The sequence below is a fragment of the Silurus aristotelis genome (assembly GCF_946808225.1).
Source record: "Silurus aristotelis genome assembly, chromosome: 23".
Taxonomy (NCBI): Eukaryota; Metazoa; Chordata; class Actinopteri; order Siluriformes; family Siluridae; genus Silurus; species Silurus aristotelis.
The window spans coordinates 4,468,333-4,486,278 of NC_139596.1; the positions used below are offsets into that span (position 1 = coordinate 4,468,333).

Sequence of the window (17,946 nt, forward strand, 5' to 3'; positions counted from 1 at the left end):
TGGAAGGGGGGGGGGGGTGAAGGCTGGTGTGGTAGGTGGCACACTGGGGACCCCTAATTCCCATGTGTATTGAGAGGTGCCCTGATGAGGCTTACTAATTATGACAATATTACTTTGAAGAAAATGTGTGGAGGCAGAAGTGTTGTGTGTTTGTGTTAATTTGTTTGTTCTGTGTGTGTGTGTGTGTGTGTGTGTGTGTGTGTGTGTGTGTGTGTGTGTGTGTGTGTGTGTGTGTGTGTGTGTGTGTGTGTGTGTGTGTGTGTGTGTGTGTGTGTGGGAGAGAGAGAGTTTATTAAAAACTATACAGAATACTTAAAATGATTTAATGAGCACACATGCAGACATACCATACTACTTATGAGCTTGCAGAAGAATGCCTTACATGTTTGTAATTTGAAGCATGAATGGAAATATAATTAGTTTGTGAATAATGATTACATAAATTTGTAATACCAGCTATACAAGGATGGCAATTCAAACAGCACAGTTTTGGTACAAAAACCCTTGATTAGCCTAATGAGGTGACCTGTCAAATGAGACACTCCCCCAGAGAAGTGATTGGCTAGCAACTATAGCATCAGATCTACAAGTCACTGGTGCATCACACCACCAGACTAACAGCTCCTGAAGACCAAAATACTCAACTGAATTGCTCATTTTATGGAGCCCTGGAGTAAAGTAAGGCCTTTTTTAAAGGGTAAGGCATGGAAAGGAGACAGAGTGAATGATGGAGCGCGGGTCAAAAAGAATCATTTCATAAAGGAGAAAAACAGATGCCATACTCAGGAATTCCAACAAATTCCAAAAAAACAACAGCTATTTTCTTTTCTTTCTGAGAAAGTTTGAATGGCTCCACAGAGACACTGTAAATAGCATGGACTATGAAAGGAAACTACAAAAACACAGACAGTAATACAGTAAGAAACACAAACTACTGTTGTACTAAGACATATCCTAACAAATTAGTAAACAAATAGGACAAAAAATAAGCAGCCATTAGGAAATAATAGATCTGTTATATAACTGAGTATTTAAATAGGAAAAAAAATAATGACTATAAATTATCAATGCAAACTTTTATCAAATACACAAAAACTCAAATTACATTTAACAAGCAGTAAAGCATAAAACCAATTGGTTTTAGAATTTCTTTAGAAGACTCTCTGTGTGTAAGCGAAAGAGATTTGTGAGAACCAAGTGTGTAAAGAATTGTGCAAACTAAAGTGCAGAGGAAGACAAATGTAGATTTGGTTTGTCAGTCTTATCAGGAATATTTCTGATTATCACTGTTAATATGAGTCACAGCTAACTGCTAGTTATGCCTGGTTTAAATGGACCAGAAACCGGGTCTTGCTGGGTCTCTTGTGTACTATAGTGTGATGACTAGCACAAATTTACAGTTCTTACCTGTCAATGATGACAGGGTCTGATGGGGTCTCATTCCGATTTCCGCAGCTTTTTTTCTCACAACAGCGACTATAGATGAGAAACAGGCAGAATTAAGTTTTAATATATATATATATATATATATATATATATATATATATATATATATATATATATATATATATAAAACATTTACTTTTATCGTATTAAATTATATTAGGTAACAATAAGGCACAACAATAACCTGTTATTACTTTACATTAAAGCTCATTAGTTGACTAAAGAGTGTGCTATAATTAAAGGTAAACACTGCACCAGTAAAAGCAATAAACACAGTCTATAAGAACAATGAATGACTTGTGAATGGACAAAAGGAAAAAAATGACAAGAGAGTGCACTTTGTGTTCTTACTCCAAACTTTCCTTGGACACCTTCACGTTAGATTATACAGTGTGCCTTTATTCAGACTATAGACAACAACACATTAAACACTTGAAAATGATCTCTAAAAAGCCAGACATACATATAGACAACAGACAACACACACGCCAAAACCAAGCATCTCTTGTCTGAGGGCAACCCTTTTGCCCCCTCCCCTAAGCTTTCACTAGTCCGCCCATCCTGCATAACAAAAGTGCCCCCCACCCCTGGCCATCTGCCCCTCTGCTGTCCGCTTTTACCCCCTAACCCCCCCATCCACCACCACCACCTAAACTCCCCCTCTGTCAGATAGAGCCACTCCCCAGCTGTGTCATTTGCCCTCTTCCCCCTCATCGCCCTCTCCCCCTCTGTTATTAGCCAGCTGTGAACCCCACTCGGGCATCTGCTGACCGCACAATGGGGGCTGGAGCTGATTTCCACTCCCATTTTGCCCTCCACTATCATGTCCCTGAGCCTGAGGTCACAGACCCACACGCCTCCTCGTACGTCCCATCAAAACAAGCTGTCTGTGGGTATAGCCGTGTGCTTGCTGTCTATACAGTCTTTACTGATGCAGATTTCACAATTTGCATCTTATAAACAGTTTTCCATTGTCTTTGCTTCATACTGTTTTTGTGGTAATGGTTACAATGTACATTTTTGTGTGGTGCATATTATGTCTGTCTTCATTTCCCACATATGTTTTTTTTAAAGGCTGCATACATGCACATACTTTTGTAGTACTTTTGTAGCAAAATGATTTGTTTGTTCACATGTCCACTCAGTATATGAGCATGTAGCCATGTCTTTTTACCTGCACATCACCTCGTGAGTAAGCAGAACACGGCACATTTCGGGATTCTTATTTTGCCCCTCGTATGATATGGGCTAAATGAAAAAAAAATACAGAAAAAATACAGAAACCAGTATTATTTACAGGTTATATGGCAAAAGAGGCAATGCAATATGAAACACCTGTAGTTGTCTAATGGAGACATTTACCTGTTTTGTGACAGAGTCAATAAGACGAGCATAAAGGTCTTGTTCAGTTCGTACACCTGATATAAAACAAGTTTACAAGGTTGAAATTAGTGAGAATACATACAAATGACCCAGATTTATCATTAAAGATTTGCACTGAATAGAACAATGACAGGATTAATGTGGACCACTTGCATGATTTTTTTCCAGGTTACCACATTTCTATGCTCCGTTAAGACTTTATTTTACCCCAAATCTGCACATTTTTTCAGCACTGATGAGAAACTAGTTCTTATGTAAAAGCTATTACCATCTCTTTTGAGTATGTACTATACTTAACATATATTGTACGTTCCCCCCAGGTTAAATAAATAATTGAAGACAGAATCATACCATTACTGTAAAGCAGCTGGAGTTTGTAGTGTGTGCCATTATTGGTTTTTTCTCCCGTCTGCTCCTTGGAAAAACAGGAAAAACACACACAAGAAAACACAAACCTGAAGAAATGAATATAACACTTACAGAAAAATGTCCTAGAGTGCAGAGACAAGGTGGAATGGATTGTTGAATTCAAATCATGAACAGACAATTAGAGACCTGATTTAAGAGTTTTGAGAAATGTCTAAAGAGGTGCACAATCTTTGTAAATGATTTTCAATATGCAGTCATTCAGTGTAATGCACATATACATACTCTATATACACAGATCTTACACTGCTGTTTAGTAGAGATGCAGATCAGAGATACAGAGAGAGAGAGAGAGAGAGAGAGAGAGAGAGAGAGAGAGAGAGAGAGAGAGAGAGAGAGAGAGAGAGATTGTTGCCCTTGAAAGAGAAGCTCCAGTATGACATGAGGCCTATAAACCAACCCCCTTTTCAGCTTCTCCTGCTTTCCAACTTTTCCCTTAATAACTAGCCTCCAGAGAATGCACCAAGACTCAATACCCAAAGGATGAATGCAGAAATGAAGGTAGAGAGAAGAATATAAATGCTATATAGGTTCTACACACATTGACTGGTCAGATTTTTAAGTGTACAATGAGAGCTCCATGTATTAATTCTATTCTAATTCTATTTTCCATTATTGCCAATGAGTTGCATGGAAATTAAAGATAAAATGTTTAGAGTGTGTAAATACATACATACTAAAAAGTATGTATTATATTTAATTATTTAATGGTATGAGTGAATTGTTATATTATATAATAATGTGATGGTGGCATATTGTTGTTCCATGAATTATGTATCTTAATACTACTTTTGTATTTTGCATGCTGTTAACACACTTGACTTTGTTTTTTGAGACCACACTGCTTCCATTTTAACCACAAGTTTTTGGTTTTGACTGGAATTTATTCACACACAAGACCATACTCTCTCTCTCTCTCTCTCTCTCTCTCTCTCTCTCTCTCTCTCTCTCTCTCTCTCTCTCTCTCTCTCTCTCTCTCTCTCTCTCTCTCTCTCTCTCTCTCTTTGTTTGTCTTACTCATTAACTCTTGACACCTTGTATTTTATTTCAATTTGTATGCTTTAGTCTTAAAATATAGTATAATGTGGTACAGCTCAATGTTCCAAAAGTATCACCTCGAAGTAAAGTTTAAAACTAAGAAAAAAGGGAAACGTTTAAAAGCTATATTTATGAATTCTTTAAATAGAATTGTCACATAGAATCTACAATTCGTGACCGTCTTCTTTACTTTGAAATCAAAAATATATTATAATATGTGTGAACACAATGCAAATGTACCTTATCGTGCTCAACAAAGTCAATGAAGGCTGTCCTCTCAATTTCAACTGGTTGTCCATGGCGGTCATAGAGGGCCAACACAAAATGGAAGAAGTTGGACTTTCGCAGGTTGGAGGGCGGTTGTTTCTCAAAGTGGGCTCGAGACAGAGCTACACCACTGTAGATGCAATAATTTGCCATTATTTTCACACTTAAATTACAAACATGTAACTGGGCAAAGTTATTTATTATAGCAGGCAGATTCGTGTGTATATTTATCAGTTTTCATCACGTGTCACTGCGTCCAAAGGTGTCCTGAACCTGACAATAAGGTTAAACATGACAATCCCCTAGAATTACATAACCCCGAATCTGTGTGTGACAAATGTTATAATTATAGAAATTATTAAACCCTGAAGGATATGCAATTATACAAATAATTAGGCCTACCAATCTTAATACATTCATTAAACTTTAAATTGATAACACTGAAAGATCTAAACCAAGCAATTAATTTTACTAACGGACTTTTGCAAAAAATGAGAACAAATTACTGAGGCTGTTTTGGTAGATGTGACTTTTTTTTGTTATATTAATATATATTAGAAAAATATATTTGCAATATATATAAATATATATATATATATATATATATATATATATATATATATATATATATATATATATATATATATATATATATATATATTCTGCATTAAGGCTTTAAAATTAGCTTCCATTTCCAAACAAAATGAAGAAATATAAAACTGTCATTTTCTACCGTAATTAATGAATAAGAATATACACAGCTTATTAATAGCCATACAATGTTATTTTCTATCTATAAAAAATTCTATGCAGCAAACAAAAGTTCAGTTCAAAAAGTTTGTATCTATGCCTCTAAATACCAACAGAATCTTATTTTTATTATAAATTGGTAATAACAACAAGATCAGCATTAAAGTATTATTAATAATAATAATAAGCATTATGTTGATATTTATTATTACAGTTGCTCGTGTTTTTATAATGATTATTATTGTGTTGCTTTTATTGTTATATCGCTGTCAAATATTTCACAATTTTATTATTATAATTCACATTAAGAATTTTCACAGCCAACGACTGGAAGCTCTAAATGCGGTATGATGTTCAGTTCATTTCAGTTCAGTTCAGTTCAGTTCAGTTCAGTTCAGTTCAGTTCAGTATGTTCTCACTGAATGGCTGTAAAAGCCTGTGTTTATTCTGTTAAAGAGATTGTAATGCTTCTTTCAGGGGGCTCTTGACTCTTCAGCTTCAAGTTAAGTGCCGGAAACTCAAGTGTATGACATTTTGCTATTTTGTCTCTGAAGGTACACACCTGTTGGTGGATCATTTATATCCAGAGAGATTCGATATGATGTTTGAGTTATTGTGTATATTTGAGCGGATATTTTGTGAACAGTTGCCATTGCGCCATTACACTATATCATAGAAAATATATTAATGCAGTGCTTGGATGGTTTTGGCTTTTTAAAATACACTTGTTAAATATTTCCGGATAATAAATGAATATAAATCTATATTTGCCATGCATAGTGATAAAAATGTTGTGTACCTCTGAGCTGCAACATTCGCATCCACGACTCCGACATTACGCACCCACGGGCGGACTGAATCCATTTCTTCTGCAAAAGTTCGTTCTTTCACAGCAGTAGAAAGATGCTCCTGGATTCCGTACATTTACAAAAAAATGAATAAATAAAAAAAAAAACGAAAGAAAAGATGCGGGCACCTCTGTACACTTTGCACACGAGTCCAAAAAGTGTTAGAAGATGCTGCGACCGATTCCTAAAGCTGGCAAAAAAAAAGATCTAAATGAGTTTTGAATCTGGTGCTGAAGTGGACAGTAATCGCTCACTAATGCGGTTTTTGTGCTTCTGCAGTTTTCGAGGTTCGTCTATTTCTGTCCAGTTTGTTCATCGTTTAAAGCAAAGTTGGAAAAAAAACGCTCTCCAAAGATCACCTGCTCCAAGAGTGTTCGCGTTTCCAAGTTGCACTACACGACTTTAAGCATGTGGATGAAACCAACCATTTATCCACCAGCAGCCCGCGGAGAGCTATTAGAAGCCGGTCTGATAGTCCCGTGTTAAGAGGTGAGGATGCGTGGAGTCGTTAAAGCGCCGGGACACGAGCACGAGCACGAGCACGTAATGATGCTGAAAGTCTGAGCTGTACATTATGAAAGAGCAGCGCGAGCAGAGCAGGACGGGGGGCGGGGCTAGAGCACATTAGGATAGACAAAGTTATTTAATTGCTTAAAAGACGTCTACAAAAATAATCCACACACTGCACAAAAGAAATGAGACGAATTCTATGATTACTTATTTATAATAGAGTGTCACATTTCGCAGCAGTAAACACATTCGGGATAACATGAGGGTCTTATTAGTTTAACTGAAATGACTAATGATTATAGTGATCAACAAACTTTTACTGATACACTGCAGATGACCCGATCAAAATAGATCAAAAAGACAAATCAGATGAATATATTTGAAAATAAATTGTTCTTCTGGAAAAAAGAGATATGAAGGTATTTTAATTATAGCAGGTTTTATTATGGGTATCTTGGGGCTATTTAGGGGATTTTTTTAAATAATTAGACTTGTTTAACATCCCTAACAGCTGTATTACATAATCTGTAGTCTGTGAGTTGGTTCATAACTAAATGCAGATTAATAACTAAAATACAATCAGATACGCTGCAAAACTTTGGGATTGTGAGCAGACAAAACAGCAAGATTTCTTCAAACTTTTTTTTTTTTTTTTTTTTTTAATTTCCGCTTTTTTTTTTCTCTGAAAAGAAGAGGCTTTTCCATATTTTCTCGCTCTTGGCGAGGGTCATTGTCTGTGCGTGGGGCTAGTCCGTCTAAACAATGAGTGTGACCCCCTCCCAGCTCACACACACCGCCAGCCGGCTTACACACCAGCCATCTGCCAGCGCGCCACGGAGTCAGCTGGGCACCCGATTACACACACTGCCGCGGAATGTGGACACACACACACACACACACACACCGTCAACTCCAGCACTATTGCCTCCTTTACCAATCATCACCGATTATTTAGATGTTCAGCAGTAACAGTTATTGTGCTGTATGTGGCAGAATTTGTACCCAGAAAGCACGAGCGATGGCGCACTGTGACAAACTTCAACAAATATTTAGATTTTACAAAGTCGGAAGCAGAAGTTTCAGGTGTTCACATGCGAATAACTATAAAGCAGTGATTATAAAATAGGACCACGTGCATTGTTATTTGTTTCCTTGTGATGGGATGGACGGGAATTCTGTTTTCCAGGAATTCCAGAGATACTGAATGAAATAAACACCGCGTCGCAGCTCCGCAGGAAAAAGACTGAATGAATTGTAGATGTGAATCTCAAAAGCATTCAGAATTCACATTTTCTCAACAGGTGTCAAATAACTAAGAATCTGTTTTAAATACTGTATTATTTTACAACAAGAGGGTTAAAGATGAACCCGCACAATGTATTAAAACGCGGGTGGTAACTGGTTTTATAGTCTTACATTATTACATTGCTTTAACTCGAGAAAAACGACATTTGCTGATATTCAGAGTGTTTAGCAGTTTCAGTTGACTTCTTGGTGTCCAGGCCGCTTTTAGAGACATGCTCTTATTTGAGCAGATGAACAAAGAAGTATCGTGTGCCGCCGCACAGCCCTTCTCAATTCTTCTCAATTCTTCAAGTCCCCTGAGGAATCACAAGCTGAAGTGAGCGGCTTTGTGCGCAGCAGCCGCGCGTGGGTGAAGAACAAAAAACTCCCCTCGGGCTACTGCCCACAGGCTCGTGCACACACCATCCACCGACATCAGCCTGGAGCGCGCGAGTCTTTCACTTCACCGACAGGTGGATTTATAGCAAATCCGTGAGAACTTTTCTTTTTTTAATAATAATAAAAAAAAATATATATATAAATATATATATATATATATATATATAAATTGCAACAGCACTGCACCATATTTGAATGTTGTTGTTTTTTTACCCATTAAATTTATGAATTGCGAAAGGCAGTTCACATAAAACTTAGAAATAACTCAAAAATATTTATTTGGCCTGAAATCAAACGTGACTAAAGAGAATACCTCCATACAGTACACATTTTGGTGTCTGGTTTAGAAGGTATGCTAGAGACCTAATGATCTATAGATCTAATGAGTTGTGAATCATCTCATTATAACTTCCATTGTATTATTCAGGTTCTTTATTATTATTATTATTATTATTATTATTATTATTATTATTATTATTATCATTATTATTATTATTATTATTATTATCTTGTATTTTTTATATTACTGTAGTCTGCGCGTCATGCTATGATGTTAGTAATGGTGTAAAGAATGTCTACATTAAAGACAATTTTCCTAGATTTCTATAGATTGTAATACAATGCTTAACAGGGAAAAACAAAGAAAATCTGGTAGCCTATGAGTCTTGAAAGCATTTAACATAACTTGGTATATCACAACACTCGTTTGCATTATACGCCATCTGTTGGTAAAGATGTATGAAAATGAGGTGGTAGAAAACCGCACAATGAAGTGATTGGTGCTGTTGAAAAGCTTCATTCAGGAAATTAAACTTCACACATTATATCTATACATTATATTTATATCTCTTCAGTTATACAGTGAGTATATTAAAATTTGATTTAACAGAGTTAAATTTTACACAGAACAGAAAGAAACCCCACAAAAATCATTTCACAACCGAAACCCTTTTTTCCGAAACAAAAAAAAAAACATTTCCACCTCATGGTATTAGATGTCAAACCGTTAACATAATTGGTGAAAATATTAGATGTAAATGTAAATCAAAACAAATCTTAAGCTAATTTGACCAATATTATTAACAGAACAAGCCCTTAAGCAAATATCATACAAGTTCAACTACAACTTCAGCTAAACAATAACAAGCGAATCAACAAGCAGTGTCATAGTAGTATGACACACTTGAACCAATTACCTGAAAATAATTAACTACACTAACCTTAAAATACACTTATAAGCATCATATGATCATCAAGACCAGACCTATGATACATATGTTCATCCATCCATAGAGGATTTGTAGCAAACAAACAAAAACAAACACAAAAACCCACAAAATTTGGTAAAAATTTGTGAAATCACCACACTAATTGGGGAGCATCTAAAGAAAAATCTGTAGATTACTTGGGCTGCCCTAAATTTTTTAATTTGCCCGAACTTCAATAAATATGTTATATTATATATGTTTTGAATACCAACTTTCGAATACTCCAATTGTTTTTCCCAAAATGGGGCAATCACTTTGACAGTGAAGCTGCCACACAGATGTGAGGATGTATCTCAGTTCAGTTGAGGCTATATAACAGAGTTCTAGCCAGCACCACCTACCGGTCAAAAGGTGATTTAGAAGCATGATTCAGCAATGGATTTGTTCACTGAGACAAAACCTGGTTGGAATCTTCAGGACTATACCCTAAAAGCTAATCAACGAACTGCAGCACAGCAAGTTTCATGACAGGCCAAAACTCACATTAAAAAATTAAAAATGCTTTCATCTACCGTTTTAGCTACTCCTCCAAATTCTAATCCTCACCAAATCTTACCACACATTATCTTAAAACATGTCCAAACAAAAATTATGAAATGGATTTTGATCTCATCAAGTTTTTATCAAAACTAATTATTAATATAATTACTTTTAATTTATTTTTTATTTTTAGCACACGTTCTGAAAGTACTCAAGAAATTTAGTTCCTATGCCCCCTTGTGGGCGAGAACTGTAACAGCGTAATTCTTTTCGTTATATAATTTGAAATATGCATAAGTGAACACAAACCAGCATCCGAAAGTACACTTCCTGTCAAAACATTTTTTTTCAGTAATCCTCTATACGATTTAAGCCACCCAACCCCCAAGTTTGCCATATGTAATTTTTAGACCTTCTTTCGGCTTCTCCCATTAAAGGTCGCCACAGCGGATCATCCGTCTCCATACCCCCCTGTCCTATACATCTGCCTCTTTTAAACTAACGATCAGCATGTCTTCCCTCACCACATCCACATCCACATCCTTGGCCTTCCCCTTTTCCTCCTTCCTGATGGCTCCATTCTCCGACGGATATACCTCATGTCCCTCCTCTGCACATGTCCGAACCTCTTACCTTGTCTCCAAAACGTCCTACATGCACTGTCCCTCTAATAAACTTGTTTCTAATCCTGTTCATCGTCATCACTCCGAACGTAAAACCTCATCTTCAGCTCTGCTACCTTCAGCTCCACCTCCTGTCTTTTACTCAATGCCACTGTCTCTAATCCATACAACAATTCAGGTCTCACCACAGCCCTATAAACTTTCCCTTTCACTCTCACAGATACTTTTCTATCACAAATCACTCCTGCTATCACTCTTCTCCACCCACTCCACCCTGCCTCTCTAACAGACTCTCCATTACTTTGCACTGTTGACCCCAGGTACCTGAACTCCTCCACCTTCTTTACCTCTTCTCCCTGTAACCGCACCACTCCACTGCCCTCCCTCTCAGTTACACACATGTACTCTGTCTTACTCCTACTGACTTTCATTCCCCTTCTCTCCAGCACATACCTCCACTTCTCCAGACTTTTCAACCTGCTCCCTACTCTCACCACAAATCACAATATCATCCGCAAACATCATAGTCCATGGAGACTCCTGTCTGACCTCGTTCCGTCAACCTGTCCATCACCACTGCAAACAGGAAAGGGCTCAGAACCAATCTTTGATGCAGTCCAACCTCCACCTTGAACCAGTGTTGTACCCAAATACTGCACACTTCACTGCTGTCACACTGTCCTCATACATGTCTTGTCTGACACACCTGACTTCCTCATACAATACCACAACTCCTCTCTCTCCACCCTGTCGTACACATTCTCTAAATCCACAAACACACAATGCAATTCCTTCTGACCTTCTATATACTTCTCCATCAACATTCTCAAAGCAAATAATGCGTCTGTGGTGCTCTTCCTCGGCATGAAACCACACTGTTGTTTACAGATAGTCACCTCTTCTCTCAGCCTGGCTTCCACTACTCTTTCCCATAACTTCATGGTGTGACTGATCAACTTTATTCCCCTGTAGTTACTGCAGGTCTGCACATCTCCCTCATGCTTAAAGATCGGCACCAGCACACTCCTTCTCCATTCCTCAGGCATCCTCTCAACTTCTAAAATCTTGTTGAACAACCTGGTTAAAACTCCACTGCCATCTCTCCTAAACAAATATGTAATTTTTAGACCAACCTGGACAAATGCTTTGCCCGTAATGGACCACCAAATCTGCCAGTACAAAAGTCACCAAAACAGGAGGTGAGGTTTTATTCCTCTATTACTAATTTTTGTCCAATCATAATGTGACAGGCACCAGCGTGAAATCATTATATATACAAAAAAAAAAAGGCTTATTTTGCCTCGTTTTCTTTTTTTAATATGTTACAGTTTGCAAAGCTAACAAATAGAAAGGGCATATTTCTGTTTTGTCTTTGGATCAAACCTTGTATATAACCGAAATACCTTAACCTGCTGTCTAGGATCCTATTTTAATTTTTTAGCAAATCACTGCCCTTAACAATTCTTCTTGTACTGTTATTTTCCTTTACTTTTATAATAATAATGAACCTTTTTGGAATTGGGGATGTACAATTTACACACACAGGTCACGTGTGAAAAATCATCAAAATAATTTGCAAATCTTATAAACCCATATTTTATTCACAAAAGAACAATGAAAACATATTAAATGTTTTAAACTGAGAAAATGTAAAAGATTTTAAGAAAAAAATAAGGTAAACACAAGGTCACAAATCCAAGAAACTGCTGTAAACACAGTACATGTTCTAAAAACATGGAGACAGAGCAGCAAAATGAAATAAGATTGTAATCTTGTAATGACATTAAAAACCATTACATAAATGTCCCTATGCATATAAGAACATGAATAGAACACTTAACCTCATAACCCAGACATGAAGAATGTAATTGATAATTGTTGTATGCAGGAGGTGACCAAAGGTTGCCAGATGTTCCTGTAGCTCCTTTAATGTTGCTGTAGGTCTTTTGGCAGCCTCCATAGTAGGTTTTCATCTTTTTGCCATGTATTTTGGATAGACATTCGTTTATGGTGATGTCACTATGCTTTCCATTTTACTCTGCTTGTTGATCACAGCCTTCACAATGTTCCAGGTTTTTGTAATTCGTCAGTAAGTGTTTACTGATAAATAACTTTAAATATAAAATCATGTACCTGATTTGTGAGCGTTTTAAAGGCTCATAGCATAAGCAGCCAGATAAAATTAAGACGATCTTCTGAAAATCCTATAGGAACCGCTGATCTTTATTCCAGCTTAACAGGATTCACTTAATTGATGACAGCTTTATGATAATTATTTATGCACATGTGTATGAGAATGATTGGTTAATTCTGAAATTAGTCATAATGCATTTAATTAAAAGGATGTGCACACGTGCAACCCGGTTTATTCTAATTTCATGTGTCCATTTTTGTACGTTTTTCCTTCCTGAAACATGCAGACGGTAGATGTGCAAATTATAACCTACATTTGGTTTTCCAAAAAAGTGCTTTCACACTTCAGAACTTCGTAACAAAAGTATACAAAATACACTACAGTGTTTCTAGTGTTGACTCGATTTTACAGCTAATTTTACAATAATTTAAAGATCTGTGAGTTGTCATGCAGATCAACAATTTCAAAGCTAAAACAAACTGTATTGATACAAACAGTGGATGATCCAGAGGTCTGAGGGTTGTGTTTGGTCCTTTTCTTTGATATTCATAATTCCTTTAGGAAGCTTGTGACCTAAAACAAAAAAAACTTTATCACTGAAATATAATTAATATAATAAAAAAATATTTAATATTTAATATATTAAATTTTTATTATAATAATAAAAAAAATATTTTTGGCAGCAATGTTTGTACACACAGAAAATAAATTATTAATGAACATTTTCCTTTTTTTTTTTAAATTCAAAATTTACCTCTGGTCACTTTACCTCTGTTAGAAACTTGGTCTGTATCTCAGAGTCATTCTCAAACTCCAGACTACCATCCAGAACCAGAACTGGAATATTTTTCAGGTGATCAAAGTGAACCCTAAGGTAGAAAGACCACAACAAGCTTATTTATAATTGCTTTTTGTTATAAAGTACACCAATGTTATTATTTATATCAATTTTCAGCACCACCGATAACACACTGATACTCACGTTGTACATTTGGTTATGAGCCAGTTGTCATGCTGCTTATGAAGTGTCTCAAGGTAGTCCAGCTGTATTCCCTGCTCCTCTTCTCTTCCTCGGCGGCCCAAACGCTCCATGCAGGTCTACAAGATACAAGTAGTAAATTTCGTGCTAGACTAGAATGTATATAACATTTATTATATTAGAATTATGTTAGCATTATATAACATTTATTACATTATAGTATACAGCAAAATAGGAATGGGGATGCTTCCACTCTCAATAAGCCTAGTCTTTGTTACAATTTTGATTGCTGCAAAACCTTAAAAAGTATACTATAAACATGAAACTTATTCCAGAGACTTTGCTGTGACTTTGACCATAGTTGGATCACTTCCATAACAAAAGCAGTTCATCTGCTGGTATTTTCAAAATACACTACATAAACAATTACACAGCTATTGTAGCATGTTTTGCTCAAAAACTTAATGTTGCTTTATATAGCCAGAGGCATTACTTTTTTTTTTTTTTTTTTTGTGACATGCAATATTTCTGTGTGCTTCTATATAAAGAAATATATAAACTTATAGTTTGTCATATACAGAACTGTGCAAGCTCTGTTATTGTTTTACCAGCATTTTGAAATGAAATAATATGTTTAAAAATTTTTCCTTCCCAAATTTCATGCATTTTTTATAACGTCACTGACCTGTGGTGGTGCTCTAAGGTATATAATTCCCTCCAGCTGTACCTTAGGACCAAACTGCTCAACAAGAAAGGAATGGAAATCCTGATAAACAGCCCACTCTGTGTAGTTTATACTGCCTAGCTCAAACATGTTCTGGGCAAAAATATATCTAAAAAGGAAAAGGATTCGCAAATGAACTTCAAATAAAAAGAAAAGAAACAGAAATGAAATCACTGATAAGAATAAGCTGAAATGAAGATGTCCGTGTAAATGACTTCACCTGTCACTGTAGATGGAACGTTCATACACCTGTACAGAACTGTCTCTCGCAGAAGGCGGCTGCAGCTGCATGCGCATGCGACTCATAAAGGAAAATGTCTGAAAGGTGTAGGACCAACGTTTGGGGTCTTCATACATCATTTGCAATAGGTTGCTGGCGGACTGCTGTGGAGACGGCCCCAGCTACAAGAAAAACAGTAAGGATAAGAGAAAAGGCTTTACCAGGCTTGTAAATAAGGCACAATGAGGCACTTATTCCCAGAAATTATAAGGCGATTAATACCTGTTTTAGTTGTGAAGTCGCCTCTTCAACATTTTGCCATTTGCTTACAGGTTCAGGTGTGACCTCCCAGTTTTGTCCTGCATTGCTCAGCAATCTTGCAAAAGTGGACTTCCCAACCGCTAAAGTTTCCAAAAACACACATAAAGCATACTGTATAGCGCTTTTAACAATAGACAATGTCTTAACAGAAATAAGCAGCTTAACAGAAATAAAGAGGTTATTAAGTTTGAATTTTTTAAGTTTAGTGCCTATAAATTTACTCCTAACAATTGAGCAAGTGGCAACTGTGGCAAGGAAAAACATCCTGAGATGGTCTGAAGAGGAAACCAAACTCAAAAGGGAACCCGTCCTGATCTAGGTGGCACCGAAGGTCTTTTCATTACAGATTTATCACTGTTGAGGTGTGCTGTTCAGTGTTCAGTCATCAAACTGTTCATGCCAATTGTAGTGCTTAACCTTTGTAGTAGATTGTTTACATTAGTTACAGACCAAATCCATCCTCATAGTTCTTGAGTTGCACAATAATTTCATGGATCTTTAGGCTGTGGAACCATCTAATATGATCGCAGTCATGCTAAAATGGCCATGTAAACAAAAGTGTAATATGGATGCAACTGGAATAATAATTAAAATTCGTTTCCTGCATATATATATATATATATATATATATTTGCTTGTCTTTTATGTATTCCAATTACAAATGAGAAATTGTTCAGAATCTTCATTACATTTATGCATTGATGCATCATATAAAACCTAGGCTGTATCTCGAAGACTGATTGAGGAGCACACAGGACAACATCTGCTTTCTTTATGTGCAGAGGTTAAAAGGAAGCTGTTAGGGTCAATGTATCCCTACCAATGTTGCCCTCAATAGAAACCCTCTTTACACGTGATGTTGCATCCATCGCTTTATGGGTTGAATGGTGTTGAAGGAAGCGTTGTGGATCTTTTACTCCCTCTAACCGCGTGTTTGCGTTCCTCCTGCAATCAGAGAAACCGCCTGCGCTGAGAAACCGTGAGAGCCGGACGACCAGTTTCAGATCAGCAGTCACAGGCTGTAACATGCGCCTAAAGAGCGCGCAGTGAGCAGACATGACTTTAAATTACACCTCGCTTATGTCAGGTGTCCAGAAAATACAGCGACTGCTCAGACTCCAGTCCACAACATAGCTACAGTTACACGAGGAACCACAGGCAGTTCTGCGCATGCGTAAAACAACTGACAGGCGAGTCAATGGTAAACGTGACCACGTGAGCAAATTGTACGTAGAAAAAGTGCATCCGGGTCATTAGAATTTTGTTCTTACCTCAAACGTCAATAAAAAAAAAAAAAAAAAAAACTGTACTTATTCAAGGCATACAAAAAGTTTAAAGCACACAAATCGTAAAAATTTCACAATGTTTTTCTAATTTAAAAAGAAACAAAAAGAAAAAAATATATTTAATAATTAAGGTGAAGACAGCAGGTACAAGAGCTCCTCCAGACGACCCTTTTACATAATAATAATAATAATAATAATAATAATAATAATAATAATAATAATAATAATTATAATGTTTTTGCGTGTAGGCAAATTTAATAAACAATACCTTTTGCACAAAATATTATTGTTTGTTGTTTTCTGTATCAACACCAAACACAATACGATCTTTTGGAATGGATGTATAGCTTAAGCAAAACACTCGAACACTGCTTACGTACTTCCGGTACAATCTCGACCAGCAACTTTTCATCTGTACACATGCTCCAGAGGAAAAACTGTTCATTTAAAATGTTTTTATTTGAAATTTGAACATTTGAAATGAGATTTAAAAAAAAGACTTTTTGCAGTGCTCTGACTCTCATCATCAATTCAAGATTTTAAGAACTTAATGAAACTCTGGATAGAAATAAATATTGAGACATTGAATAATCTTACTGGAACGATGTCTCGGTGATTGTGTGCCATAATCAATGTAAAAAACAGTCCAATGGAATATCAGAGAATGTGATTTCAAGTAACATCAATACACTTTTTTCAAGTAACATCAATACACTAAAAATTCACCACCTTCCGTTTTATCAGTATACTTTTAATAAAGTATCATACTTTGTTTTGTTTTGTTTTGTTTTTTTAATATGAAATTTAAATGTAGTTGATTTGACTGATTTATTGGAAACGACTGGAAGGAATGAATATGTTGGATATGTGGATGTGGATCTTTTTCGCCTTGGTCCTGTAGGACCTATATATCTTATAAACATAAATATATTTCAAATACTATGCTTAACTGATGTTGGAATTTAAAAGCAACAAAATGTAAAAACAATTGAAGCGATTTTGAGCGTTGGTTTAGGGTTCAAGTTTGTGCAATTCTTGACATGAGAGTGACCAACAATGCATTGTTATAAATGCAAACTATATCGATTTTTGCTCAAACCCAAACAGACAATTTTTTCAGAGTAAGGAATCTTATTGAACTTAAAAGGCTAAAGGTTGTAATTTATCTCTGACATGGTCTGAAAAATGCAACATACTCATATAAGCAACTTTGACAAGAGCCAACGTACCTTTGTAGGTTAGTGCCTACTAAAAGTGGCCCATATGATTAAAGGACAACCAGTAAACCAGTGTCCTGGTCTTCCATCTGTGTTTTGCTTCGCTTACCTGAGGAAGAGATAGCAGCAGGATTTACTATGGGGAAAAAGCAACCTGGCAGAGGCAAGATATGAATATTTCCCAATGGTGATGACCTCATTCAGCAGAATAATCCACTATGTCAGACTGCATAAATAATTTTGTGGATCATGTTTGTGGAGTTCAATGTTTTGTATTGACTTGGCCTCCAATTTCTCCAGATCACAATCTGATCAAGCATCTGTGGGATGTGTCTGATCTATA

General features: G+C 36.2%; 2 protein-coding genes across 8 annotated transcripts in view; both read right to left on the bottom strand.

The window, feature by feature from the left end:
• ebf2 (EBF transcription factor 2) overlaps positions 1-6,577 on the bottom strand; it is a 23,038-nt gene extending 16,461 nt beyond the window's left edge. Inside the window, exons 1-6 of the mRNA XM_083526975.1 lie at positions 6,110-6,577; positions 4,534-4,690; positions 3,181-3,238; positions 2,809-2,864; positions 2,621-2,694; positions 1,408-1,476 (exon numbers count right to left, since the gene is read on the bottom strand). Of these exons, the coding sequence (XP_083383101.1) occupies positions 1,408-1,476; positions 2,621-2,694; positions 2,809-2,864; positions 3,181-3,238; positions 4,534-4,690; positions 6,110-6,234 (539 nt within the window). The 5' untranslated portion in view covers positions 6,235-6,577. The remainder of the gene's footprint in view (positions 1-1,407; positions 1,477-2,620; positions 2,695-2,808; positions 2,865-3,180; positions 3,239-4,533; positions 4,691-6,109) is intronic.
• Positions 6,578-12,294: 5,717 nt separating this feature from the next.
• On the bottom strand, positions 12,295-17,831 carry dguok (deoxyguanosine kinase). Of its 7 annotated transcripts, none has more exons than XR_014531053.1 (9): positions 15,921-16,378; positions 15,062-15,180; positions 14,780-14,961; positions 14,521-14,668; positions 13,839-13,954; positions 13,626-13,725; positions 13,352-13,429; positions 13,074-13,129; positions 12,295-12,695 (listed from the first exon to the last, which is right to left on the bottom strand). XR_014531053.1 is itself a non-coding variant. In XM_083526694.1 (8 exons), the coding sequence occupies exons 2-8, from the start codon at positions 15,967-15,969 to the stop codon at positions 13,403-13,405; spliced, it is 741 nt and encodes a 246-aa protein (XP_083382820.1). In that variant the 5' UTR covers positions 15,970-16,045; positions 17,713-17,831; the 3' UTR covers positions 12,295-13,402. The 7 variants fall into 7 exon arrangements, 4 of the variants coding, with proteins under 4 accessions (XP_083382820.1, XP_083382822.1, XP_083382821.1 ...); XR_014531055.1 differs by having other exon boundaries at positions 13,074-13,429; positions 15,921-16,207; positions 16,257-16,283; XR_014531054.1 differs by having other exon boundaries at positions 12,295-13,129.
• Positions 17,832-17,946: the final 115 nt, after the last annotated feature.

Bases quoted from the DNA above. Each gene is read 5' to 3' on its own strand.
- dguok (XM_083526693.1), bottom strand. From the start codon at position 16,158: ATGTCTGCTCACTGCGCGCTCTTTAGGCGCATGTTACAGCCTGTGACT. The intron at 14,669-14,779 runs GTGAAGTCATTT...TTTCCTTTTTAG, and splicing joins CGTTCCATCTACAGTGACAG to ATATATTTTTGCCCAGAACA. The intron at 13,955-14,520 runs GTCAGTGACGTT...TGTATCTTGTAG, and splicing joins ACCTTAGAGCACCACCACAG to ACCTGCATGGAGCGTTTGGG.